Below are 27788 nucleotides of genomic sequence, written 5' to 3'. Positions count from 1 at the left end.
GTTTCAATGTTGATTTTAACCTAAAAATTGAGTAAAATCAATAATCGTGTATTATTTGTTGTTGTTCTTGTAATCCCACCCCTGTTCCTCGTACGTTACTCGCGTTACTTTCACGCTGTCAACTGCACTCGCCACAGCTGTCATTTTGTTTTTGTTTTTTGTCCACTGACTGACCGCGCATCCCGAATCCGCACAATCTTCCTCCTCCGCGTTCCGCAGTAAAATCCGTCCGTCGCTCTGTGCGCTTAGTGGAAAAAAAAGTGACTCAAAACGGTGTTCCGTGTGTTTGTGCAGCAGCAGTCAGCAGTGAGTGACCCGTGCCCAGTTGTGTGGCGCAGTTTATGGTGTGTTATAAAATTGAGCAGACGAAAAAAGAGACTTTTTATTTTCCTTTCGCGAAATCGTCCGGAAGTGCTGGAATATCGGTCGTCGCGACGGGAGGGAACCAAGATGTGACCGGATTGCGAGACGGTTCGAACGGATTTAGTGGGGTGGGCTCAAGTTGGGAGGAGAAAAAAAGATGACTTTGTTTTTGTTCGAGAAGGAAAACACAATGGCGACGAGCAAATTACGTTGCTGCTGGTGATGATAATGGATTTTGCTGTGGCTCTGGAAGTGATCGCGAAGTGTACGCTGGAACAGGCACGTCTCCAGCTGAGGAAGGATTAACAACGACGTAGGGGAATCAGTGCAGGGGGGGCGAACAGGCCAATTGGCCACAGTGAACCAGTTGGTGACTTTTTGTTTTTGTTGGGGCTTCACTAATTAAATTGGATTTTGAATCAAGAAAAACTCCGAGAATTAATTTCTAGTGCACAGCAAAACAGCAATTTTACTGGATCGCGATAATTTGTTAAGGTAAGAAGCATAAACAATAAGTTACAAAAACAAAACTCCCAAAAAAACATGAATAAAAACAAGATAACCTTTTCACTACCCTCCCAGAACAAAAAAAAAAAAAAAGGAAGAATCAAAAAGCGAGAAAAAAAAACACTGCACCCTGTTATGAAATCAGCACCTGTTAGATAAAGGCAAAGTTTTATGGCCCCCCGCTCGCGGGAAGAAACAGTTCTGAACAGAATTTTCTCCTCCCGCTCGGCTCAAGGTCGTACACTTTTATGGCATTGCGTGCACGAGAGATTTGGCCCCAAAACATGTTTATTTGGCTGGAAAATTTATGAGATTTGTTTATTTAGCTGTAGGAGTAATAAGCACAATTTTAACTTAATTTTATTAATTGAGATAAAACATTAATAAATTATCAATGTAGGGTATGTTATCCATTCGATTGTTAAATAATTTGCTGGTGAAAAAATCAATAAAATGATAACTTAAAAAAAAAATATCATCATTGAATAGCACTTTCACAGCAAAACATCACTTTTCTTTTATGGTTGAATAAACGATCAAATAATTATTTGACGTACAGTCAAGACTCGATTATCTGAATTTCGATTTCCCAAAGATATGTATGGAACTTCAGACAAGCGAACCATAAAGATTTTTTTTTATTTTTTTCTGAAAATCGAATCCTACGACCTCAGTTTAGTTTTCTGAATAAAAATACCAGCAGAATCTCAATCTCAATCAAATCTTATTTTTAGCGCTTAAAATGCATGTAGATTTTGTTTAATTTAAAACTGAAATCATGAAATAAAAACTGTGCAACAGCTTAAAAACAATTTTTCAACTAGAAATTTTGTCCGATTTCCTGACGTACTAATTTATTGAAAAATTAAATTTTCATAAAAAAAAGTTTAAAGTTTTTTATAAGCTTGGGTAGTTTTAAAAAAAAATTTTTTTTACTAAAATAATTTAATAGAACGAAACTGCCGTTTTTCGTGACTTATGTAACTGTAACAAACCTAGAACATGTAATTTTATAGGACATTTATTCATCTTTTTTTTTCATTTTTTTGTGTTGTTTTCTAAATTATAACGCAGTTCCCGTAGTTTTCAAAATAATCAAGTGCAGTGTTGGAATTCGCGCCCTCTCGCGAGATTTGTTCCTCTCTCTCTCTTTCGAGTTCTCGCCGCGGGTCCCGAGCTGCCGAGAGCAATTGCCCGTGCTCTCCTCCGCTCGCGAACAGCGTGAGGCAGAATTGCCTGCGAGCGAGAAGTAAAACAGCGAAAAGGCGAGTGCAAGCGAGGAGAGGGAAAGCTCGCGAGCAAAGTTTTCATTCTTCTCGCTCGAATAGCAGCACTGCTCAAAATTTAGGTGCAAAAAGCTCTGGTTGATGTGCACCGTTCAAGCAGAAATAATTGTCTTATTAAAATGTAATTTTTTTATATTTTGGAGTAAAATGTTTTACTAAATTGTAGAATATGCCGACAATTACAAAAATGTAGATGTATTAGTATGAATTTTACTTAAAGTTCCGATTTGTTTTTCAAAGTTTAACAAATTTTTAATTTTTGAATGTGATGTAAGAAAACTGTATTAAAAAACCTTTTTTTTAGCGAAAGAGCAGTTCAAAAGAGCCGCTCTTTTTCATGAGCGAGCGGAAATGAGTGGCTCATAAAAAAGAGCGTATTTGTCAACCTCTAATTAATTTTATTTAAGCCCTTTTGAAATTAAAGTCGTGATTTTTTAAACCTATACAAATATTTTTTCAAGGATTCGAGAAAATTTCACACAAGTTCCACTTTTTTAAATCTGATCTATGGTTTCCAGGACATAATCAATTTAAAATTGAGGGTCGATTTTGTAGCACTTAAAAAACTCATATTTGGTATTTTTTAATGTTTTTGTCAATGTTCCAAAAAGCTAATTGTAGAAAATTTTCTATTTTTCTATTTACAAATATTTTTTTTTTCGAAGAAGCACAAGGATAACCACTCCCTGGGCCTTGTCAAGTCAAGGGGCATGATTTGATCCTAGTGCATTAGTTAAAATTTGGGTATACATTCTTTTTTTATAAGCACTATGGACACCACTTCATGCTACGAGAACTCGCTTTGCCGCAGCCCCAGGGCTTAAGCGTTGACCGATAAGCTGTCTTCGTGAACTAAGTAGTTCTCCGATAGTGAAAATATCACAATTGCACAAGACACCGCTGCTTCTGTGACTTTTTCACTATCACAATGTGGGATTTAGGTCGGGACTTCAGGATAGTACAATTGATTTGTTGCTTAGCATTAGCATTTAAAATAAATCTGTATCCTTTCCAAATCTTTTTGATGTTAAATTTAGTTGCAATTATTAAGTTAGAGTAATGCTGTCAATAAACTTTGATTGATGTAGAATACTATAGTCTATAGGCATTCTTTTATGTCAAATTGTCCATAGAGTCTCGATCAATCAATAATGTAATGATATCGGACAAAATTCGTTGATCTGTTGAACTAACGGTTTTCGGATTATGGTTGTATCGACCATTGTTGCGAATCGAGGAACTACGGATCTTTTGACGTAAATGGTCATTTCTTTTTCAAATCGCGATTCTGTCCTATTTGTATATCAGTTCATAAATTTTTATTGTTTTTGATAAAAGTAGTACTACAACAGTTAAAGTAATGTTAAGTTTTGAACAGTAAGTTTAGACTTTTAGAGGATTTTAGATTAAAATTTAGATTTTCAATCCAAAGTAGTTAGCAAATGAATATTTGGACTTATATGAATGATTGAACATTTTGGACTTATGAATAACACGTAACTGTGCATTTATTCTAGAGTCAGATCCATACAGCGTCAGTGTTTATTTGGTCGAAGTGTACTAATTCATTGGAAGATCTGATTCTAGTTGTAATGTACGACAAGACTACTGACGGACGTGACAGGACGAGGGCCCAGTTTAGAGGTTTCAACATCAACGATGTGCGGCTGGACCACCCTCCCAAAAAAAAAAAAAAAAAAGAAGAAGCACAAGGATAACCACTACATATATGTTAAAAAATATAAAAGACAGGCTAGCTCAAAAACGGTGCACTTTATCAACATTTTACAAAAGTACTTTCAGATTTAGAAATCAAGTTGAAAATACTATTTTTTTAAAATCATAACTTTTTTTTAAGACCAACTTTTGCTCTTCAAACTATGTTGTTTGAATTATTTACCTACTTCAATTGTGTGTGTGTGTGTGTGTGTGTGTGTGTGTGTGTGTGCAACCAACCAAACGGGACCACGCGGTCGCTTCTTACAAATTGAGTTGTTTCCATGTATTTTTAGATCTACATTCTATACATGCAAATAACTCGCATAGGCATTTGGAAGGTGTTAGCTCTGCCGAGCTTCGGTGACCCATTTCTACGCTGGCTAGCCGAGCGCGAGGTACTTCAGCTTTATCGACAAGCCCCGCCCTGAAGAACGTTTGGACCAATCGGGTTCAAACGTTATTTAGAACTTCCGAACCCTTGTCAAATGGACAAGGACCCAGCGCGTATATAGTTGATAGCAACAGTATTCCTAATTCCAGTCACCAAGTCGCGATGGCCTAGTGGTTAGCATTTTTGCTTACCAATCCAAAGGACGGGGGATCGAACCCTGACTCGTGCGACTTTGATTTTTCGTTCATGTTCAGAGTTTCAAGATTTATATTTCCTATACTTTCTCGTTGGGAGCAGATGGGAATCGAACCCAGGACCATTCGCTTACAAAGCGAACACCGTAACCAGTCAGCCACGGCCGCTCCTTAATTATTTACCTACTTCAATTGTGCCCAAAATCAAAACATCCGTTATACCTAAGGCTACTGTACGGAAATTTTCCGAACCGTACGGATTTTCGACCCTCTTTGCGGAGTTTTTAACAGGTCAGATTTTTGTGCGGATTGTTAAGGAATTCAATGATGATGATAACAACTTTTTTAAATTGCTTTCTAATTAGACATTTTAACTCACCTGTGAGTTTGATTTTAAAAAAATAGTTTGGGTGATTCATACATTAATACCAATTATTTTTTTAAAATCCTTGCAAAACAAATTTAGTTAATAAAATATCCAAGAGCATTTAGAAGCTTGTAAAAATCTGAATTAACAAATTTTCTCGTATTAACACTCAGAGCGATGTTACTCGTAATAACAAACTTGACAATTCGTGAATTTTAAAACATACATTAAATTGGAAAAAATAAAGATTTAGTGCTCCAAGCAACGGTTTATTTTAAAAATGTTTTTGAAATATGCAAGTCATAAGCTTCAAATTGAATGTTTTAAACTGGCACGGAAAAAAATCAATTTCCGAAATTGTGAATTGTGTTCATGAATTCTAGAACCACGGAGTAATATATTCACGTTTATAGTGCAAATGCACAATACTCATGAATTCCTTCGTGGTTCTTAAATTCATGAACAAAATTCACGATTTAGGGATTGGATTTTTTTTCTGTGTGTGGTTACCACTCAGTTTAATATTTTTATGTCACAAACTCATTTTTATTTTCCAAATATTTTAAGTGCACGGAGCAAGAGTTGGTAGCCATAGTTATACTTAAATGCTATCTTAAAAGTTGGCACTTTTGATCTACTAAAACAAATAAAAAAATGAAAAGAAAACCAAGGTGGGGTTGAAATTGTCAAAAAAAAGCGAGAAAAATTATTTAAAAATTGGGAAATTTTTAAAAATTTTAAATTCTTTTTTTTATGAATGACCCCAATCATAACCTACAACTTTGCAGAGGACGCCTCCCAAGTAACATTTTTAAACCATCTAGCCACCACCAAGTTTTATTCAGGTTTTATGGTATCATCTTGATTGCTTAATAGTTTTATTTGGGCATTCATTACATTATTGGTTGCCAAGAGCTAATTGATAGGTTCTTACAAGATTTTATGCATCGGACATAAAACCTGGGGTAAATAAAAGCCGCATGGTTTTCAATAAGGTTTTATGAAAGTTTTAATAAAGGCTTGAATACCGAGCCGAGGCGAGAGCAGGGAGAGAGCAAAGTTCAAAGAGAGAGAGAAAACTCCATATTTTGCTCTCTCCTTGCTCGCGCCTTGGCTCGCGCGCTTTTATGTCGACTGTCCAAAAGCTTTCATGCACACCCTGAACTACCACATTCATACCGTCCAGCGTGTACAAATAGGGAGGTCTTTCTGTGTATTTTTTGGATGCGTTGTATGGGAACTCGTGCATGGAGAAATCCGAACAGGTTGGCGGCTGTTTGAGAGAATTTTCAGTGCGCGTTAGATTTTCATTGAGAACTCTATGGATACGGATGCGCTTGGCTGTTCGATGATTCCAAGACGATTTGGCGTGTTCGCTCAAATATTTTTGTAAAACTTTTTTAATTGTTATAAATAGTAGAACGGCATGTTGCGTTTTTAACTGAAATAAAGTAATAAATAGCTCAGTTAAAAGTGAGCAAGCACGTTCATCGACAGATTTGCAAAATAATTTGGAAAAAAATAGAACAAAATCTTTAACCTACCAAGCATGCACTAATTTCCTTTACATGTTGTTTGTCCAAAAACAAAAATCAAAATAAAGCTTCAATAAGCTGTCGTAATAATGTCTACTTGGTTTGAATTCTTGAGTTTTGATCGTTTAAATTTTTTTGGGAAAATTTTATTAAGTGAAGTTTTTCATTTTTTTTTGTAGATTTATATTGTGATATGAGATGCAGTAAAATAACAAAAAATCACAGATTTTTTATACTTAACTATGGCAATTCTAGCAAAACAATGCCAAAGGGCCGTTGTGGGTTTGTAAACAAAGAGTGTATCCCTTTCATGCCAGATGTAAACATCCTCTAGCGTGAGCAGGACACACTCTTTGTTTACAATCCCACAACGGCCCTTTGGCATTGTTTTGCTTGAATTATTTTTTATTTAAGGCTATCAATTCAAAATTTGTTATGTGCTTAAAAAGCCCATTTTGAAAATCAATGCAACAATAAACGTTAAACGTTCAATCCATTGCACGAGTTTTTTGTTGTAATCAACAATTCTCACAACAATATTGCTAACATCATCTAATTTCTCTTTATTATGTATAAAGGTTATTTTTTTAAATATGATTGAGCTAAAAAACTTGAAAATTACTGAAAAGATTGTTTGAACAGGCAAACATTTTGGCCACGCGTCGCCTCTGCCTCCAATATCTATCATATCATTATCGCAATTTTTAACAACCATCTCCATTATTTCTTTGGCAAGACGAAGACTTTTTTTGCCAGAATAAAATTTGTTTGTCATAAGACGCGTGAAGACGTATGAAATGACATTTTTCCCTAACTCCTATCAAGGTTTTAACAACGGTTTTATCAAGGTTTTAAGGAGGTTGTTAGGATTCAGTTGTAATGCCTTGAACTCCTATGTGAGTTTTATAAATAGGCCGTAACAACCTTTTGCGTAGGTCCTTTTGGGTTTGAAGTGGGGTTTAACGAGGTTCTGGGGATTTTTTTACGATTATGTGGTTTTAATGTTGCTTTTGGCTGATAGGTTTTATAGCGGTTTTATGAAGCCTAAAATGTTACTTGGGCTATACGATCAGAAAATCCTTTCTCGAAGAACAGATTTTCGAATGTTTTCTTTTCTTAGCACTTTTCTATTGACAGCCCACAAATTTAAGTGGAGACTTGCATGAAGAAATCAATCACACAAATCAAAAATTACAAAAATAAAAATAAGGTTTTTTATTAAACTCTAGAGAACTGCCCATTAGGGTGTAATATGGTTGTATGGAAAAAAATAAAGTTGTCCAAATTTAGTGAGCACAGCACTTTTTTAGTTCCTTCTGGAGTCCTAAACAACTCCCCAAAGTTTGGGACCGATTGGTTTAGTCCTCACTTTGCGCAAAGCGATTCAATTTTCCATATAAATTTGTATGGGGAAAACCATTTTTTTGGATTTTGATATTTATCAAATCCACGATTCATGTTATATCAAAACCGGACTCATATTCGGATGCTCTGGAATGTCCTCTACAACTTTGCCGAAGAGAGTATGGTGCTAGCTTGCCCATAAAAAAGATACAACGTTTTCAAAACTCGTCTAAAACGTGTTTTTTGCTCGAAAATCACGTTTTAGACGAGTTTTGAGGACGCTATATCTTCTATCAGGAGCAAGTTAGCACCATACTCTCTTCGGCAAAGTTGTAGAGGACATTCCAGAGCATCCGAATATGAGTCCGGTTTTGATATAGCATGAAACGTGGATTTGATAAATATCAAAATCCAAAAAAATGATTTTCCCCATACAAATGTATATGGAAAATTGAATCGCTTTGCGCAAAGTGAGGACTAAACCAATCGGTCCCAAACTTTGGGGAGTTGTTTAGGACCCCAAAAGGAACTGAAAAAGTGCTGTGCTGGAAAATCGATTTTGATATTACACCCTACTGCCCATATATGATTTATATTTTGTCAATTTTCCAATGTTGTATTGATAATATGAGCAACTCTCTACGAAATCGGCCGATTTCGACCATTTTTATTTTATGTATTTTTTGATTTGGCTCAAACTTTGTGGGGGCCTTCCCTATGACCAAATAAGCTATTTTGTGTCATTGGTTCACCCATACATGTCTCCATACAATTTTGGCTGCTGTCCATACAAAAATGGTATGTAAATATTCAAACAACTGTAACTTTTGAGTGAATTTTCTGATCAATTTGGTGTCTTCGGCAAAGTTGTAGGTATTGTTGAGGACTTTTGAGAAAAAAATAGGTACACGAAAAAAAAATTGCAGATTTTTAATCAACTTTTTTTCACTAAAACTCAATTTCTCAAAATACGTATTTTTTGATTTTCGAGATTTTTTGATCTGTTTTAGGGGACAAAAATCCGTAACTTTTGAGTTGAAGAGAAACATGGTCAAAAATCTGCCGCCGAGTTATAAATTTTTGAAAAATTGTGATTTTGGAAAAAATCGAAGTATCATGCAAAAACAAGTTTGACATTATTTTATAATGCAAAATTGAATTTGCAATCGCAAAGTACTTTACACATTTTTTGATAAAGGGCTCCGTTTTCAAGATATAGCCACCGAAAGTTTGATTTTAGCGAATTTTTTGCAGTTTTTCGATTTTTAAAAATATTTTTTTGAACGGTTCAGAACATTTGCCATAGAATTGTCAAAGAAACATTGAAGATTGGACCTCGGGTTGCTGAGATAGAACCGCTTTAAGAAAAAGAAACACGAAAATTGAAGTTTTCTAAATCTCACCTAAATCTGTCATAAAACGCATGAAAACGTATGAAATGTCATTTTTCCCTAACTTCTAACAAGGTTTTAACAAAGGTTTTATCAAGGTTTCAAGGAGATTGTTAGGATTCAGTTGTAAAGTCTTGAAGTCCTATGTGGTTTTTTTTATAAGGCCGTAACAACCTTTTGCGTAGGTCCTTTTGGGTTTGAAGTGGGGTTTAACGAGGTTATGGGGATTTTTTTTTTTACGATTATGTGGTTTTAATGTTGCTTTTGGCTGATAGGTTTTATAGCGGTTTTATGAAGCCTAAAATGTTACTTGGGCTATACGATCAGAAAATCCTTTCTCGAAGAACAGATTTTCGAATGTTTTCTTTTCTTAGCACTTTTCTATTGACAGCCCACAAATTTAAGTGGAGACTTGCATGAAGAAATCAACAAATCAAAAATTACAAAAATAAAAATAAGGTTTTTTTTTATTAAACTCTAGAGAACTGCCCATATATGATTTATATTTTGTCAATTTTCCAATGTTGTATTGATAATATGAGCAACTCTCTACGAAATCGGCCGATTTCGACCATTTTTATTTTATGTATTTTTTGATTTGGCTCAAACTTTGTGGGGGCCTTCCCTATGACCAAATAAGCTATTTTGTGTCATTGGTTCACCCATACATGTCTCCATACAATTTTGGCTGCTGTCCATACAAAAATGGTATGTAAATATTCAAACAACTGTAACTTTTGAGTGAATTTTCTGATCAATTTGGTGTCTTCGGCAAAGTTGTAGGTATTGTTGAGGACTTTTGAGAAAAAAATAGGTACACGAAAAAAAAATTGCAGATTTTTAATCAACTTTTTTTCACTAAAACTCAATTTCTCAAAATACGTATTTTTTGATTTTCGAGATTTTTTGATCTGTTTTAGGGGACAAAAATCCGTAACTTTTGAGTTGAAGAGAAACATGGTCAAAAAATCTGCCGCCGAGTTATAAATTTTTGAAAAAATTGTGATTTTTGGAAAAAATCGAAGTATCATGCAAAAACAAGTTTGACATTATTTTATAATGCAAAATTGAATTTGCAATCGCAAAGTACTTTACACATTTTTTGATAAAGGGCTCCGTTTTCAAGATATAGCCACCGAAAGTTTGATTTTAGCGAATTTTTTGCAGTTTTTCGATTTTTAAAAATATTTTTGAACGGTTCAGAACATTTGCCATAGAATTGTCAAAGAAACATTGAAGATTGGACCTCGGGTTGCTGAGATAGAACCGCTTTAAGAAAAAGAAACACGAAAATTGAAGTTTTCTAAATCTCACCTAAATCTGTCATAAAACGCATGAAAACGTATGAAATGTCATTTTTCCCTAACTTCTAACAAGGTTTTAACAAAGGTTTTATCAAGGTTTCAAGGAGATTGTTAGGATTCAGTTGTAAAGTCTTGAAGTCCTATGTGGTTTTTTTTATAAGGCCGTAACAACCTTTTGCGTAGGTCCTTTTGGGTTTGAAGTGGGGTTTAACGAGGTTATGGGGATTTTTTTTTACGATTATGTGGTTTTAATGTTGCTTTTGGCTGATAGGTTTTATAGCGGTTTTATGAAGCCTAAAATGTTACTTGGGCTATACGATCAGAAAATCCTTTCTCGTAGAACAGATTTTCGAATGTTTTCTTTTCTTAGCATTTTTCTTTTGACTTGCATGAAGAACCTTATGATGCAAAATGGCTTATTTCGACGTAAGAAATCAATCACACAAATAAAAAATTACATAAATAAAAATTAGTTTTTTTTTATAAAAAAGAACTAATTTTTATTTATGTAATCTAGATCTACACAGTAAAAAATCCGATGGTAAAATCGCATGCAAAAGCATGCACATCACCTTCGTCAAAAAAGACACTTAATATTACACGCTGCATGTACATTTTTTGTAAAAACAAAAAAAAGTCGCAACCGACGGGACTCAAACCCAGCATCTACAGTAAGGACTGGCGCCTTAGCCTGCTCGGCCATCAGACCGATGAAATATGGAACGGATAAACGTATATGTGAGCTTAACATTTCGGTCAAGTAGGTTTCCCATACTGATGGGCTACATATTTCAGGGTGTAATATTACACAGAATTTCATTAAATAATGCAAAACTTATTTTACACCCAGGCCTTTTACACGCAGCTGGATTACTACATTATTTGCTGTGTAGAGAACTGCCCATTTATGATACATATTTTGTCAATTTTCCAATGTTGTATTGATAATATAGAGTTTTGGGTTCAACTATAGAAATCGGTGAAGAACTAACTTAAACGATGTTGAATACCACAATGTTTTTACTTCCCGTTGTGGCTTCCCGATAAGGATAATGCATCTAGGCAACTAGGTCAAAACGTCACTTGAAGTGATGTGCATTTCTTGATTGAGTGTTAAATCAATGATAGATTACTTTTTTATTGTGATATGAACACAAATGCTCAATGTAGTGCTTTCTGGAGAATAGATGTTTCAAAGTGTTGGGTTCCATCTAATTGAAGAATCACACGCAGTCAATTAGTCCGGCTGGACAGTGGACACTAATCCGTGTCATTCCACACTCATACAAACGGTTCCAGCTGATATGTATAAGTGTAACGTTGTCGTATCCCGATTGGCCCTTTCCCTAAAGTGCTTCAAACGGTCTAGACGTGCCGCGAATTATGCGTTCATCAACGAAGGTTTCGCAATTCGCTGTTGTGTTGCCTTTGTCGTGCAGATAACGACAGCTTGCCTGTGTGTGTGCGCGTGCCTATTTGTTGTGTTTGATGATGCAACGTGAGTCACTTAACTAGAAAATTGCATCTCAAAAGTGTTTCGGGAACTTATAACTTCCCCGGAGTAAGAGAAAGTTTAAAGTTTATGGGTTTTTTTTTTAAATATTATCGTGATTCAGGAAACAATTTTAGAAATGACTGCAAAAGTGTGAGTTAACAATCTACAATTCAACAAATAACGGAACCAAGATTTGTTTCATTCAGCTATCGGTTAGTATACCTTCCTTCAAACAGTATTATAGTTCGTACAATCCGCTCTATCGTGTAGTAACCTTGGAGCAGTGTACCGCTCTTTGCTGTATATAGTAAACCTCCATGCTCGGGGCAGGCTCCAACTGATTGTTCGTTATAGTAAGCCATTACTGGAAGTATCGTAAATATTGATTGAGACTTGTTCGTATACGCATTTCATTCTGTATTCGTACGTATGTCTATGTTGGTTGGTGTACGTTTCGTGATGTCACTTCCTGAATAAAGATGCTGTGCGAAATCGCCTGTGTGTAATCAATTGTAGGGCAGTTTACTCGTTTATAGTAATTTCTAGTTTTGCAAAAGTGATCACAATCAAAACGTTTAAATCATGCAAAACAATCTTTTGAAGTCATTTCTCAAACTTTCTATGTTTACCATAAATATGAAAACTCTACATCAAACAAAATTCACAAAACCCAAAAATCCTTGAACTGGGTTGTTGGTCCCTTGGAAATACTATTAATGTTTCTATTGTAGTATGTGTTGCCCGGTGTGTCCCCATCCATACATATCCCCCGCTGCGGGTGGTAATATAAACATGCAGTAAGAATGGAAGTTCGGTCGTGGGAGGTTAGTATAAGTTCAATGACTTTCTCCCGCAGCCCTTTCTTTTCTAATGTGACATGAAGGTTAATTTATTCCGCTAGTTACTTCAATAAAATATCTTTCAAACTGTACTCCAATTTTACGACATTCACAACTAATTAGAATATCGTGCAAACGAGCCGTGTAATTTAATGATTGAATCAGGACCGTGAAAGGTTGCCCATCGCATGAGTTCATATGCACGAACAACTCACAACACAGCCCGAAATCCGATTGTAAATATTAGCGGCGTACAAACGGATCGCTCGGTTGAATGAAAAACACAAACATCAACGCCAAAGTTAAGCCGTGAAGTAAAACACACACACACAGAGCTTATCAATTAGTATACATTTTTAGGTGCTCAGGCGATTGTCATGATGGGTGACTCTCCCTGTTTGCTAATGAGTAGGAAAAAAATCATTTATAACGGAAACCTACATTGGTATAAAAATTTCCTTACTAAAAATGTAAAATATCACTCAGTCTGAATTTCTGCAAAAAAAAACTTGGATTTCGCAAATTTAAAAAAAAACTTCGTTGTTTGTTTCTAGAGTTGTCTTTGAAAAGGTCCAATAAGCGGAAATGGATTTTATTTATATTTTTTGTGTCATTGGTTCACCCAAACAAAGCTCCATACAAATTTGGCAGCTGTCCATGAGCAAATGGTCAGGGTTGTTAAAATATCAAAATATCAGCTGTCAGCAACTACAATTATCCCGCCTGTATATTCATGCCTCAAATACAACTAAGCAGTTCTCTCAGATTTCGGTCATTCGATTTTTTTTTTGTACTTTTTAATCCGGCTGAAACTTTTTTGGTGCCTTCGGTATGCCCAAAGAAGCCATTTTTCATCATTAGTTTGTCCATATAATTTTCCATACAAATTTGGCAGCTGTCCATACAAAAACGATGTATGAAAATTAAAAAATCTGTATCTTATGAAGGATTTTTTCGATCAATTTGGTGTTTTCGGCAAAGTTGTAGGTATAAATAAGGACACTGAAAAAAATGATACACGGTAAAAATTTTTTGGTGATTTTTTGTTCAACTTTTTGTTACTAAAACTTGATTTGCAAAAAAACACTATTTTTATTTTTTTAATTTTTTTGATATGTTTTAGGGGACATCAAAAGCCAACTCTTCTCAAATTTTTAGGTTAAGCAAAATATCGTTGACTGAATTTTTAAATCAATACTAACATATCAAAAGGGCGTAGTATTCAATGTTTGGCCCTTTTGAAATGTTAGTCTTGATTAAAAAAATGAAAATATTGTTTTCGAAGCGAAAAGATCGGAAAATTTCACGATTGTTGCATATTTTAATATTGAAAATCGGATTATTAGTTACTGAGATATCGACATTAGAAAATAATGGGTTGTTTGGGTGAGACTTAGAAAACATCAATTTTCCTGTTTTGAATCACTTGCATGGCAATATCTCAGCAACTAAGGGTCGCCAAATACAGAGAATTTTCTCAACTTTTCAAAAACATGTTTTTTTCAAATTGGGCAAACATGTGTACTTATTTAAAAAATGAAACACTTCGACCATTTTCAAAAAAGTTACCTAAAAATGGCTTTAACCTGAAAACGGTGAACTTTATCAATATTTCACTTAAGTACTTTTTGATTGCAAACTTGCAAAGTGATTTTTGGAAAAAATCAAAGTTTCATGCAAAAACAAATTTGACATTATTTTTTAATGCAAAATTGAATTTGCAATCGAAAAGTACTTTACAGATTTTTTGATAAAGGGCTCCGTTTTCAAGATATTGCCACCGAAAGTTTGATCTTAGCGAAATATTTGCAGTTTTTCGATTTTTAAAAATAGTGACCATGAGTGACCATTTCGAAAAATATTTTTTTTGAAAAGTTTAGAAAATGCTATAAAATTATCTAAGAGACATTGAAGATTGAACCTCGGGTTGCTGAGATAGAGCCGCTTTAAGAAAAAAGAAACACGAAAATTGAAGTTTTCTAAATCTCACCAAAACAACCCACATGTTTCTAATGACGATATCTCAGCAATTAATGGTCCGATTTTCAATGTTAATGTATGAAACATTCGTGAAATTTTCCGATCTTTTCGATTTTTTTTTTGAAAATTTTTAAATCAGGACTAGCATTTTAAATGGGCGTAATATTCAATGTTTGGCCATTTTAAAATGTCAGTCTGCATCGATTTTTTACTGAAATTGTCATAATTCTGAATACAAAACAGTTAGAGTTCCACTTTTTGTATTAAGTCCTGTAGAAAAATTATGCAAAGTTAACAAGACCTAAACTGATCTGATTGTTTCAATAGTTTCTTCAAAAAGCAAACAAAAAATTGTTGAAAATCTTGTTAACTTTGCATAACATTTCTACAAGACCTAATGCAAAAAGTGGGACTCTAACTGTTTTCTTTTCAGAGTTATGACAATATTCTGTAAAATGTCGAAGCAAAAAATGTTCCTTTAAAAAAAGGATCTACTAAAAATCTTAGCACTTCTATGGTAATATTTTTACATTTAGTTGAATTAAAAGTTTGCAAAATTAAGTTTAGATAATTTTTATATAGAATTTCCAGATTTTATATAAACTTTTATACTATGTAGTCAGTAAATTTTATATTCAATCCCAATTATTTTTTTAATCAGTCATGGATGCCTATTTGGAGTTGGGAGACTGGATTTATGGTGATTTGTCAACAAATAACTTTATTTCTGTTAAGTTTTTGAAAGGTGTACAAACTTTTTTGCTGGCATGAGTTTCTGAACAAAACGTAGTATAAGGTTTCTGTAAAATTTCAAATTGTGTACATGTTTCATCACAAAATGTGCATAGTGCCCAAGGGATGTAAATACTTTTTTTAAATACTGTAAATACAAGCAAAAAGAGACAGTAAAAAATTACTTAAAGATGTTTTATTTTTTTGACTACACAGCCACAATTGTTTACTATTGTACTGCCGTTCTACGCATAATTGTCCCATGTTCAAAAAAGTGCAACTGAGAAAAACGCGATTGAAATTTTTCGACCGATTTCTGTGTTTCTACGCATAATTGTCCCGTGGGTTCCTATTCACCCCAGTTAGCAGTTTATCACCTATTTGTGATTCTCTTGCTTTACAAAAGGTAAACAAGACATAATGTTTAGTAAAACTAATGATTCCGTGTAAGAAAATACTTGGTGGGAAAATTATGCGTAGAAGTTTAACGATGGGACAAACAGACTTGGTGTTGTTTTTAATGAGTTTCCGAACAAAGTACCAGATTTTATGTGTTTTTCTTAAAGTACACATCAAACTAAACTTAAAAATGTTATTAAGTCAAAATCGACCAAAACTGACATGGGACATTTATGCGTAGAACGGCAGTGTATGAGTTATGAAACTATAGTTTAGTGTATACAAACATTGACAAGAGAGGATTAACAGATTATCATGCTGTGATCTTAGTGAAATAACACAATAAGAGCTTTCCAATCACAATTAAAATGCTTCGAAAACAACATGACATCTGATAGTTATCTTGATCCAAAAAAATAAAATGATTAAAAAAAATGTCAACGCAGTGCACGCGATTCAATAAATAAATTTAAAAAAATTGGTAATAAACCTGAATTATAACAAATATTGAACAATAAATAAGTTCATAAATTATATAAAATATATTGATAACTCCGACTCCAGCTCCGACTCCGGGTCTATCAGAAATTTACGGCTCCGGCTCCGACTCCGACTCCAGCTCATCAAATTTAGTCAGCTCCGACTCCGACTCCAGCTATTCGAGTTTTGACGACTCCGACTCCAGGTCCCCAAAAAGACCCGACTCCACCGACTCCTGCTCCGACTCCGACTCCACAGCCCTGCTGTCTTGGGTAAAGTTGTAGGTATTTTTGAGGACTATTGAGAAAAAAAAGGTACACGGAAAAAAATTGCCGATGTTTTAATTAACATTTTTTTCACAAAATTCAATTTCTTCAAATATGCATTTTTTTTATTTTCGAGATTTTTTGATATGTTTTAGGAAACAAAAACTCGCAGCTTTTGAGCTATAGAGAAGTATTTTCAAAAAATCTGCTGCCAAGTTATGATTTTTTGAAAAATGGTGATAATTGAAAAAAATCGAAATTTTACACTAAAACAATCATATCTTGAATGTTTGGCCGTTTTGAAAAGTTGGTTTTGATTCAAATAATTCCAAAATGTTGTTTTCAAAAAGATCGGAAAATTTCACGAATGTTTCATGTTTTAACATTGGAAATCGGACCATTAGTTACTGAGATATCGACATTAGAAAATGGTAGGTTGTTTGGGTGAGACTTAAAAAATTTTCATGTTTCTTTTAAGCAGCTGTATCTCAGCAACCAGAGGTCCAATCTTTAATGTTTCTTAGACAATTTCATAGCAAATTTTGTGAAATCTTCAAAAAAAAATTTTTTTAGGGTGGTCAGTCACGTTCACTTTAAAAAAAAATCGAAAAACTGCAAATATTTTGTTAAAATCAAACTTTCGGTGGCTATATCTTGAAAACAAAGCCCTTTATCAAAAAATCTTTAAAGTACTTTTCTATTGCAAATTCAATTTTACATAAAAGATTGATTTCATTTTTTTTTTTTTGTGTTGAATTTCATTTTTTTTCCAAAAATCACAGATTTTTTGACCATACTTCTCTATGCCTCAAAAGTAGCGGGGTTTGTCCCCTAAAACATATAAAAAATCTCGAAATAAAAAAAAATAAAAATTGAGTTCGGCAAAAGAAATTCCGTGTACCTAGTTTTTCTTCTATAGTCCTCAAAAATACCTACAACTTTGCCGAAGACACCAAATTGATCAGAAAATTCACTCAAAAGTAACAGCTGTTTGAATATTTACGTACCATTTTTGTATGGACAACTGCCAAAATTGTATGCAGGCTTATATGGGTGAGCCAATGACACATAATAGATTGTTTGGTCATAGGGAAGGCCCCCACAAAGTTTGATCCAAATCAAAAGAGAATTGCTCCTTTATCATTTTCAAAAAATGTTCTTATCATAACTTATCACTTTTCCGAAGACGCCGAAATGGATTGGAAAAACTATTGTTGCAAAATGGCTTCTTTTGACATATAGAATGCATGGGCTAAGGTTCATCCAAATGAAAAAATACACAGATAAGTCGATTTGCAAAAATGTAGAAAACTACTGCACTATAACTTGTAATATCATCTGAATTTACGGTTATTGGTCATGGTTTCGTCTCTAGCTTCCAGCAAGATTTATTTTCATTGTTTACGTTACGAGTTAAAAAAAACTGATCCGAAACCGCTGGTGCAGCGAAAAAAACCGCTGGAGAAACCAGCAGATTTTTTTTCAGGATGATTGTGGAACCAGACGCTGATTGGATGAAAATGATTAAATCATTTCTCTCTTGTTCGTTCTCACACGAAGTAATCAGCACTATGCAAAGTTAAGGAGCTATTACAATCCGACAAATAAACAAACAAACTTTTTGACAGTTTGGCAGTTTGCCGGCTCTGTTTTTGCATTTGTTTGCTGAAACGTCAGCCTGCATACATTTGGCTTTGTTTGCTAGTTTGCGAGTTTGGCAAACTGTCAAATACAAAAAAATGGTAGTTTGTTTGTTTGTTTGCCATAGTCTAATAGCATTTTTACTCGCACAGTCAATTGAGAGCACGATCATAGTTTTTCTTGATTTTATAAAATTTCCGATTACCTTTCTCAAGACTGCACTCAAATGATTGCTGTCACTACGCAACACGGCATGAGCAAGAAAGAGAAAAAAGAGAGAGAAGCGTCGTCGGGTCAGGTGGCTGCTTTTGTGTTAAGCTTGGTTTTTTTGTTCCAACTTCGTGTGCGGTCACTGAAGGTAGCTCCGTAATGATGATCCTGACAGTTCTGTTTGTGAGCCTTCAAATACCGTTGTCGATGAAGAATGCTGAATGAAAGCAGTTTCAATTTTCGTGGAAACACAGTCAGTCACCGTTCCCTTTCTAAGCCTTTCTCGCAATAACTGAACAGATTTTTTTTCTCAGTAGGCCCAAAATAGAGACATCTACCTTACATATATTCATAACTTATTAATAATTCCTAATCAACTAATGCACTTCTTTCTCTTCCTTCCAGGTTTCCAAAAACAAGACCAAAAATAAAACCCCCGGTGTCACGGTGTACCATGCTAGCAGGTCATAAACTACCGTCCATGGCCATCGGCAACCGTTGCTGTCGCAGTCGTCGTCCTCGCCATCTCACCCAACATCACCGCCACCAGCACAGCCGGCGAATAGAGTCGAGTTCTTCGCTGCTGCACCTCGCCGTCGTCCTATCAGCTGAGTATGATAAGCGATGAGCGCGAGAGTGAGTGGATTATTCGCAAAGTGAGGAAAACGAATCGAAATCTAACGAGTGCGGCGACATGAAGTGAACTGAAGAACTTGGAACTGATCGACCTGCGCGCTAAGAAATCTTGTTCTTGATTTCAGTGTAACCTTTTTTGCTTTTGATTGTGGGAAGCAAAATTTCGAGTTTTTTTTTTTTGTGTGAATTGTGTCATAAAAGAGCCCAGGATGGACTCGTCCGTGGCGGTTGACCGAGTGGCCAACCTCCGTTTCGCCACCCTGCTGCTTACGATCTGCCTGCTCAAGTGTGCGGTCGCCGACATTCTCGTGTACCAGCAGGACCAGGTAATACACCTTGAACCGCCAGGGCCGGTTATCAACTCTTTAAATAAATACACTCTCTGATTTATGATCGTTTAATGCCCGTGCCTACAGCTTCTGGAAGAGTTTCGTGACTTCCCGGCTACGTTCGGAAGCGAAATCCCGGAGAGCGGTCTGAAGGTGCGCGCCGTCCGGTCCAACCCTACCGACGGTTGCACGGAGCTGGATCCCCCACCGGAGAACGTCACGCTGTCGCGGTTTGCCGTGATCATCGCGAGGTACTGTTCAATAACTGTTTTGTTTAGTTCTATGTTAATACGATTCTCTTGTAGATACAACTGTTCGTTCGAGGATAAGATCCGCAACGCGCAGAAGGCCGGCTACGCCGCGGTCATCGTGCACAACGTGGGCAGCAATGATTTAGGTAGGTCCAAGCAAATCTTCCTCTATACCAGTACTAATCTGATATTCGATTTTAGAACGCATGTCGGCGAACCACGCCGAGGACATCCTCATCCCGTCCGTCTTCATCGGCGAGAGCAACGGCATCTACATCATCGAAAGCTTCCTGTACCCGCTGCCGTACGCGCTCATCATCACGGACGATATTCCGTTCAACATCAACAACAATCTGATCATCCCGTTCGCGATCGTCGTGGGGCTTTGCTTTATCATAATGGTAAGCATCTAGCAGTTTCTGCAGCAGAACAACCTCAAAACACCTCAGCACATAACTCTATTCGGTTCCCTCGTTTCCCCACCCTTTTGGCGGTACAGATTTGCTTCATGATCATCCGGTGTATACGGGAGCGGCGCCGTCAGCTGCGCCACCGGCTGCCCAACAGCGTCCTGCGCAAGATCCCGATCGTCAAGTTTGCCAAGGGCATGCAGTACGATACGTGCGCCATTTGTTTGGACGATTACGTGGACAATGAGCGGCTGCGGGTGCTGCCGTGTCATCATGGTGAGTCGATAGAATATTTTCGGAAGGCTATTCGCCGAAATAAAAAAAGCAACATAAATTTTCAATCATTTCCTTGTTTTTGAACATAGAAATTCGTTTTAGAATTTGGCATAAAAGGGCACACAAACTGAATTTCGCCTTACGAATCTGGTAACTAAGTATCACAGAAGAACAGACGTAATTCCATTTTCAAATCCATAATTCAAAATTTTAATTGCAAATTTAAATGATCAGAAACAAATGCATGCATCGCTACCTATCGTAAAATTTCCGCAATTCGGAATCGATAAAAGAGGTCATAAAAAACTTGTTATTTTCTATTTCAACTATTAGACTAAATGACGAAATCCAGTCTGCAACCCGCTAAGATCTCCATCTCCATACGAATGCAAATAACAAAATATGGGGGCAATTCACAATTCACACACTTTTGCATCACTAGCTCGTCCAAACAAGTTTTCATGCAAGTTTGGCAGCTGTCCTTTAGAGTGATAACAAAAAACAATATTTTAGGGACTCCCCCTGACTCGATTCTTTTGGCAAATTAAGCATTTGTGCCAATTTTTAGCCAAATCGGTTAAGGTTTTGGAGCTGCTGTAGAATGTCAAAGTCGGTGAAAAAAATATTTTCATACAAAAACATCTTTTAAAATCGCTAATAACTTTTCTAGTCGGATAGCTTTGCACTCTTCGGCAAAATTGTAGTGCGTTAAATTTCACATTAGAATCTAACTTTTGACAAAATTTCCGCACAATTAACACCATCTCCCAGGAAAAAATCGAAAAAACGACACCTCTCTGTAGCGACCCTAACGTTAAACGATGTGGCTTAAACTGGCACAGATGTTTAACCCTCTAACGCCCATGGTTACTCGGAGCACCACTAATTTTTGTGTTCAAAATTATATGGTTCAACCTCCATTAGTTTATATAGAATGTAAACTTATAAAACCATTAAAATGTCATCCAATTGGTGGATAGGACGCCGTCTATTTTTATGACTCAGCATTTCCACTTTTGCACTTAAAAAACCAGATGGCAGCACGATGTAACGCCACGTCCCTATTTGTTCGATCCAGTTACAAGCGAGTGGTGTAGAAAAAAATATAAAAATTTAAATTACCAAATGGTTTTCAACATTAGGATGAAAAAAGTGTTTTAAAATGCATTTTACAGGCAATCATTAGTTTTAAAAATATTGAGGTATTGACGGATTTTTTTTCAAAAAAAAAAAACTTTTCGTTGGACATTGGTATTTTATGAAAATTTAAAATGTTTTCAAAGGAGTTCAAACATGCTAAATATGATTATAAACGCGGGAAAATGCATAGTAACTGGTTTTCAGTTGATTTAACTTTAATTTTCGTTAAAATTTTGAAGTTTCTTGAAAAAATATTCCCCCCCCCCCTGATTATTCAGGCCAACTTTGAAGGGGGGGGCGGCTTGGGGTGACATAAACTTTGAAAAATATTTGCAACGGCCTGAGATCAACAAAACGGCATCTTTTGAGCTATGGCACAACCCATTAAGAATTGTTTCTCGAGCCTCAATTCGATTAAGGCTTGAAAACGAGCCAAAATTCTAACTGGAAAGCTGGTCAAAAAATATTTGGCAGTGTTGCCAATTTTCGAAAAATCTATTTTTCAAACCTAGTAGCCAAAAAACTTTCAAGACTTTATTTTCAGATGCAAAAGTTTGATATTGTGTACCGTTTTCAAGTTTTGGCCATTTTTTTTAAACGTGACTTTTTTTTTGCAGCTGTAGAAGTCTAAGTACGAGCATCTCTGAAAATATATATATATAAAATAATCATTTTATTATTATTTTTTCAACCAACCCTGACATTTGATAAAGTGAAAACTAAGTGTTCGGCCTTTTCAAATGTTATAGTTGTTTTGAAATTTTCTGATTTTTTCGAAAAAAAAAAAATTGGGGTTGATCAAGCTTGGCCATGACTTCAACATCTTCGTGGTGATCATTGCATTCGATCGTAATATTACGATCGTAATTTCTTGACTCACGATCGTGATTTCTCGATAGTAAGATTACGACTTACCATCGACAAATTACGACCTACCATCGACAAATTACGACTTACCATTGAGAAATTACGATCGTAATTTTACTGTTGAGAAATCTCGATCGTGGATCGAGAAATTACGATCGTAATTTGTAATACCATTTTTGAATATTTTTTTTATTTAAACGGAATTTTAATTTCAAAGATTTTTAAAAAAAGTAATTTTTATATTTTTTGAATTTTTGAATTATTTTAGAATTTTTAAAATTTTAGAATTTTTTGCATTTTTTATTTTTTTTTAAATTTTTGAAATTTTTAAATTTTTTGAAATTTTTGAAATTGTTAAAATTTTTAAATTGTCTGAAATTTTTAAATTTTTTAAAATTTTGAAATTTTTTAAATTTTTTTATTTTTTTTAAATTTTAAATTTTGGAAATTTTTAAAATTTTTAAAATTTTTGAAATTTTTGAAATTTTTGAAATTTTTGAAATTCTTGAAATTTTTGAAATTTTTGAATATTTGAATTTTCTAAAACACATCGCGATTTTCTCGATCGTCAGTCGTAATTTGTCAAAGGTAGATCGAGAAATTACGATCGAATGATCTCAATCTACTATCGACAAATTACGACTTACCATCGACAAATTACGATCGTAATATTACGACCGAGAAATCTCGTTCGTGAGTCGAGAAATTACGATCGAATGCAATAATCACCACGCTTATCTAATCTAATCAAACACAAACGCAGCCAGTCCGAAGAAAGGATCCTGGAAGAACTTGCGGTTAGATTACGCACCAAGTCCTTTCTTGTCAATATTAATAATTGCAGTACACCCAAGTTGCCCCGGTAGTGTATAGCAAATATTAAAAAGGCCAGGCCTATTGCGTTGCATTAACCGCAGAGACAGATTCTGTGAACGGATCACATTTCACAGAATCATCAGGGGAGGAAGGATGCGTGGACATACCGTACCAAACGCTCCGAATCAGTTAGGTGTGGTGTGTTAGCGTAAATTGGCAAATTATTATATTTTTAGGGGGAAGTGGAAATGGGAAAATTGGGGTTGGGGAAATCGGGATTGAGGAATGAGAAAGTGGGAAATTGGAAAAGGAGTAAGAGGGTTTATTCAATTTATAATATTATAATATAGGGGAATATAATCAAATATCGAATAATGATGGAAAGCTCTCATCAAGAAGCAGCAAATCTTCAAAAACACAGCCAGGTGGTGGTGGTGTCCCGACCCCAGGATCTTGACAGGACACAGGCCGCTCGGATGAAGTGGAAGTGTTCGTTTAGCACCAAATATCTCCACTCCCAACAAATATTTCCGAATGATTCGCTTGTTCAAATTGCACATCCTGCAGGAGAACGACTCTAGCACAGTTTCTTGAAACAGCATCCGCCATATCCTCCGTAAATAGATTTGATCTTCATTTATCGGCGATGGCATACATTAGTTCCGCTCTGGTACCGGCCTCCTCCAGCTTGGTTAAGTAATTCCACTTACTTTTCGTGTTCCTGGTCCTTGGCAGTTCCGAACGACATGACTTCAACAGGTAAAAAAGTCACATTTTTACAAAAACTGTGTACAATATCAAATTTTATGCTAATTAAAAAAAAAGTGAAGTCAAAAATGTTTTTTGGCTTTTTCCACATTTTCCAGAAAATATGTTTTTTTTTTCGAAAAATTGGCAACACTGTCAAATGAATTTTGACCAAATTGCCCATTTTTCAATAAAACTATTTTTTTCTGAGCACAAGGACCCTTTGTACAACCTCAAATGATTAAAAATGAATTTTTAATTCAATTTTAAAAAATTAACTACGCGCACAATATCCACAACTTTGCCGAAGACACCAAATTGATCAGATACTGATTTGGGAATATTTCAAAAGCCTTTGTGTATGGAAAGCTGGCAACATTGTATGGAGACTTGTATGGACGAACTAATGATGCAAAATGTCTTCTTTGGTCATGTCTCAAAAGTTTCATCCAAATAAAAAAAATAGGGCTGTATGGTATTTACAAGAATTTTTCAAAGTTTATGTATTGCACAATACGAAACAAAGCCGAGTTATGCAATTGTTATAAACACAAAAAAAAAACAAATGACTCTCGATTTATGAGCGATAACAAACCAACCCCCTTTCCTTCCAGCTTACCACGTCAAGTGCATCGACCCGTGGCTCACCAAGAACCGGCGCGTCTGTCCCATCTGCAAGCGCAAGGTTTTTGCCCGTGGAGAGCGTAGACCGCCACGCCGCCGCTCCTCCACGGACAGCATGTCCTCGTCGGACGCGGATGAAAACACGCCGCTACTGAACAATGGCGCCAACGGCGCAGTTGCCGCCACTGATGGAAGCAATCCGGCAGCTGCTCCAGCTGCAGCCGGCGGGGAGAATGCCGCCTCGGATGCGCACGTCGCAGTCAGTATGACCTCGGACGACGACGAACTGCTGGACGATTCCAGTACGGGGCAGGAGGCGGTGTCTGGGACGTCGCGCGAGGCTGCTGGTGGAGGTCGCCAGTGGAGCTTCAATCCGTTTGACCGGTTGGTACAGTCGGGGCAGTCGGGGCGCCGGGACGTCGAGGAGGGTGGCAACGCCGATTCCCCGTACAGTCCGATCGGGGAAGAGCACGGCGCGACCGGCAGCACCTGGAATCGCTTCCTGAGGTGAGCGGTTTGGGGGGCGAGGTTGTTGGGGTTGTTTAATGAATGATTTTTTTTTTGTTTTATAAGGAAAATGCGCTTCTTCCGCACCGCCCACGAGGATCAGGAGCTTCCATCGGACGATGACGTCGAGCCGGCGATCGGCGAAGCCGCTCGCGATCCGGTGTCCGGACGGATTGCCATCAACAGTGGAACGGCCAGTAACAACATCTTGAACAGCCAGCTGGCCGGTTCGTTCCACGGCGAGGACACGACCGACGACGAGATGGTCGGCGCCAGTATCCGGGACGCGGCTAAAAGGCGCCAGATCCGTTCGGCACCGAATCTCCCCTCGACGAGCGGACTGGCGGCGGGCGGTTCCGGCGGCAGTCGCGTTGGCGTGGCCGCACTCCCGAACGTCAACTTTAATCCGGGGCAGGCGCCCAGTCCGGGAGGCAGCAGCGGGAGAAGGTCAAACCGCTCGGGCGGTGGCAACTATCCGGTGTAAATAGAGAGAGAGAGAGAGAGAGAGCGAGAGTTCGAACAAGGGGTAAGTCCATCGAATGCAGCAGCATAATTATATACATACATATTCGTCATCGGTTTTTATTTAGTGGAAATCAAAGGATAAACTATTGATAATAAGCCGCGACATGCAGTGATAACCGAGTAAATTTAAAAGAAATAGATCATGGAATAAACCTTCCATTTCAACCCAAAATTTGGAACCCACAAAGATAGTGGGAGCACCTTTAATTTAAACTTTCTTATTTTACCCGTAAAATTTCAAACAAACAAAAAGCAGGCCAATACCAGAACAAACACACTGGCATAAGCGAAAACCCTGAATGTGATTGGATTTTTTTTATATAGAAAGTCATTTATTTTTATACATATACTACTATTACGATTACGGAACAGAATTTTGTTTTATCATAAACAGTAATTAGTGATCCACAGGTTAAACCTTAGTTGTCGTAAGGTGAGATACACATCTAAATAGGTATTTAAGTCACACCCGCGTTAGAGGAATAAAGGCTCGTCCGCGAACGGTCACGTTAGTTTGCAAGAAAAAAAAACATCTTACCCAAATATTTGCTATTAATCACACAACCACCCTTCTAGTTAACCGTTTTAAATGTACTATTTTTTTGTTTATTCAAATGCAATTCCCTTAATAGTTCTGTTCGAATTCAAAGCATTGTGTAGCCTCTAGAAGTAAACAAAAAAAAAACATACAATAACGCGTAAAAGCTGTACCATAATTAGCCATGTGATTGTGAAAAAAAAACAACATATAAAAAGTCGCAACCTGAAGCTATCCAAAAAGCTAACAATTAACCTTTAAACGAAACAGAAGAAAAAGTAGCAAAAACACACACACGAACTACTGCCAGCTGCAAGCGTGTTACTGCAAGTGCTTGTTGTAGGAGTGGCATGTTTTCTTCGTTTATAGTTTTGGTATTTGACAAAGCATTACAACGTTTGCGCACCACGGCGAGCAAAGTAGTGGAAAAAAAGCAACACACAACAGTGAAGTGAATAAAGTTGAAAATTGACTGAATAGTACACACGTGTGGTTATTTTTTCTCAAGTGGTAGTAATGTATCACAGCACATAAAAGGTTCAAAAAAGCAACTTAAAAAAATCTTTAAGCATAAATTCTGATGCAAAAAACTCTGGTTTAAGCGCACCGTTAAAATTTCGTCTATTTATCATTCTTCTCTAAAATACCTTGATTCTAAATAGGGAAAAAATATTTGTGGGGATACCGTGGAGAATTTCCCCTGTCCCCTTAAACAAATTAAGCATCCTACCTAACCCTCGGAGGTGATGGAAGCGGCCGGAAATGGATGGTTGACATGGTGCAACCTGAGTTTGAGAAAGCATCTCGTCTACGTGGCGAAATCCAGGCTGCAATCCACTTAGAGGAGCTCTCCTAAACCGGGATATTGGGATATGGACAGGGGGGCAGAATAGACCGCCTAAGAAAAATGCACCAAAAACCATAGAAAAACATACAGTCATCCCACATATTCGGAACACCCACAAATTCGGAACAATTTTGTGGTAATTTGTCAATAGGATGCAAAATGCAACTTTTATGTCGTCCCTGCTATTTTTAGGACCTTTTTTTGGACATTCTCTTGCTATTTCACTAGTAAAAATAGTACTTTTTGAACAAAAAACCTCATTTCAAGACTATTTTATCCAGGGCAGCATAACACTGCCTCCAAATTGCCTGTTCCATAATTGTGGGATGTTATTGTGCCTCCCACAATTGTGGAACACCTGAATTTAATTGATATTTTAACACAAAAAAAATTCAGACCATGTTTAAAACTTCAGTTTATTGGTTTTAGAGTGTGAAGTCATTTTTTTGTAAAAAATATGTTCCTGGAGAGAAAAAAAGTTAGTTTACATCGTAAGAAAAAAGTGTTCCGAATTTGTGGATTTCAAGGGTCAATGTTTTCTTTAAAAACTTGATATAAAACGTAAAAATGTACAGCAAGTCTATACATCAATCGAAAGATCGCAAGAAAAGCTTTCACATGAAGGAAAAAGCAAATCATTATGTTCAATTATCGATTTTCTATGATTTGTTGAACGTTGGCAGATCTGGAAACTGTTCCGAATATGAGGGATGACTGTACGAATTTATGAATTCAGTGTAGTAGGTGGGATGTTACTTGGTTGAGACCCGAAAGACTCATAGTTAAAAGGTCCTTAATAAATACAAAAAAAAATAAAAAATTAAAAAAAAAT

At 36.2% G+C, this 27788-nt stretch overlaps 1 protein-coding gene across 2 annotated transcripts; it reads left to right on the top strand.

The window, feature by feature from the left end:
• The first annotated feature begins 159 nt into the window (after positions 1–159).
• Positions 160–26593, top strand: LOC6043566 (E3 ubiquitin-protein ligase RNF13). Of its 2 annotated transcripts, none has more exons than XM_038262001.1 (8): positions 160–858; positions 18849–19405; positions 19496–19659; positions 19714–19805; positions 19861–20060; positions 20150–20345; positions 24530–25046; positions 25113–26593. In XM_038262001.1, the coding sequence occupies exons 2-8, from the start codon at positions 19289–19291 to the stop codon at positions 25528–25530; spliced, it is 1704 nt and encodes a 567-aa protein (XP_038117929.1). In that variant the 5' UTR covers positions 160–858; positions 18849–19288; the 3' UTR covers positions 25531–26593. The 2 variants fall into 2 exon arrangements, with proteins under 2 accessions (XP_038117929.1, XP_038117931.1); XM_038262003.1 differs by having other exon boundaries at positions 161–858; positions 20159–20345.
• The last annotated feature ends 1195 nt before the right edge of the window (positions 26594–27788 follow it).

The sequence above is a fragment of the Culex quinquefasciatus genome, chromosome 3 (assembly GCF_015732765.1).
Source record: "Culex quinquefasciatus strain JHB chromosome 3, VPISU_Cqui_1.0_pri_paternal, whole genome shotgun sequence".
In the NCBI taxonomy this organism is placed as follows: Eukaryota; Metazoa; Arthropoda; class Insecta; order Diptera; family Culicidae; genus Culex; species Culex quinquefasciatus.
The sequence above is the reverse complement of the archived record's forward strand: the minus strand, read 5'-3'. Positions and strand labels throughout refer to the sequence as shown.

What these genes read in the sequence shown, in the direction of transcription:
- LOC6043566 (XM_038262001.1), top strand. Translation starts at nt 19,289, where the DNA reads ATGGACTCGTCCGTGGCGGTTGACCGAGTGGCCAACCTCCGTTTCGCC. An exon ending in CGTGGGCAGCAATGATTTAG is followed by an intron (nt 19,806 to 19,860) that starts GTAGGTCCAAGC and finishes ATTCGATTTTAG; the next exon opens with AACGCATGTCGGCGAACCAC. An exon ending in GGCTTTGCTTTATCATAATG is followed by an intron (nt 20,061 to 20,149) that starts GTAAGCATCTAG and finishes CCCACCCTTTTG; the next exon opens with GCGGTACAGATTTGCTTCAT.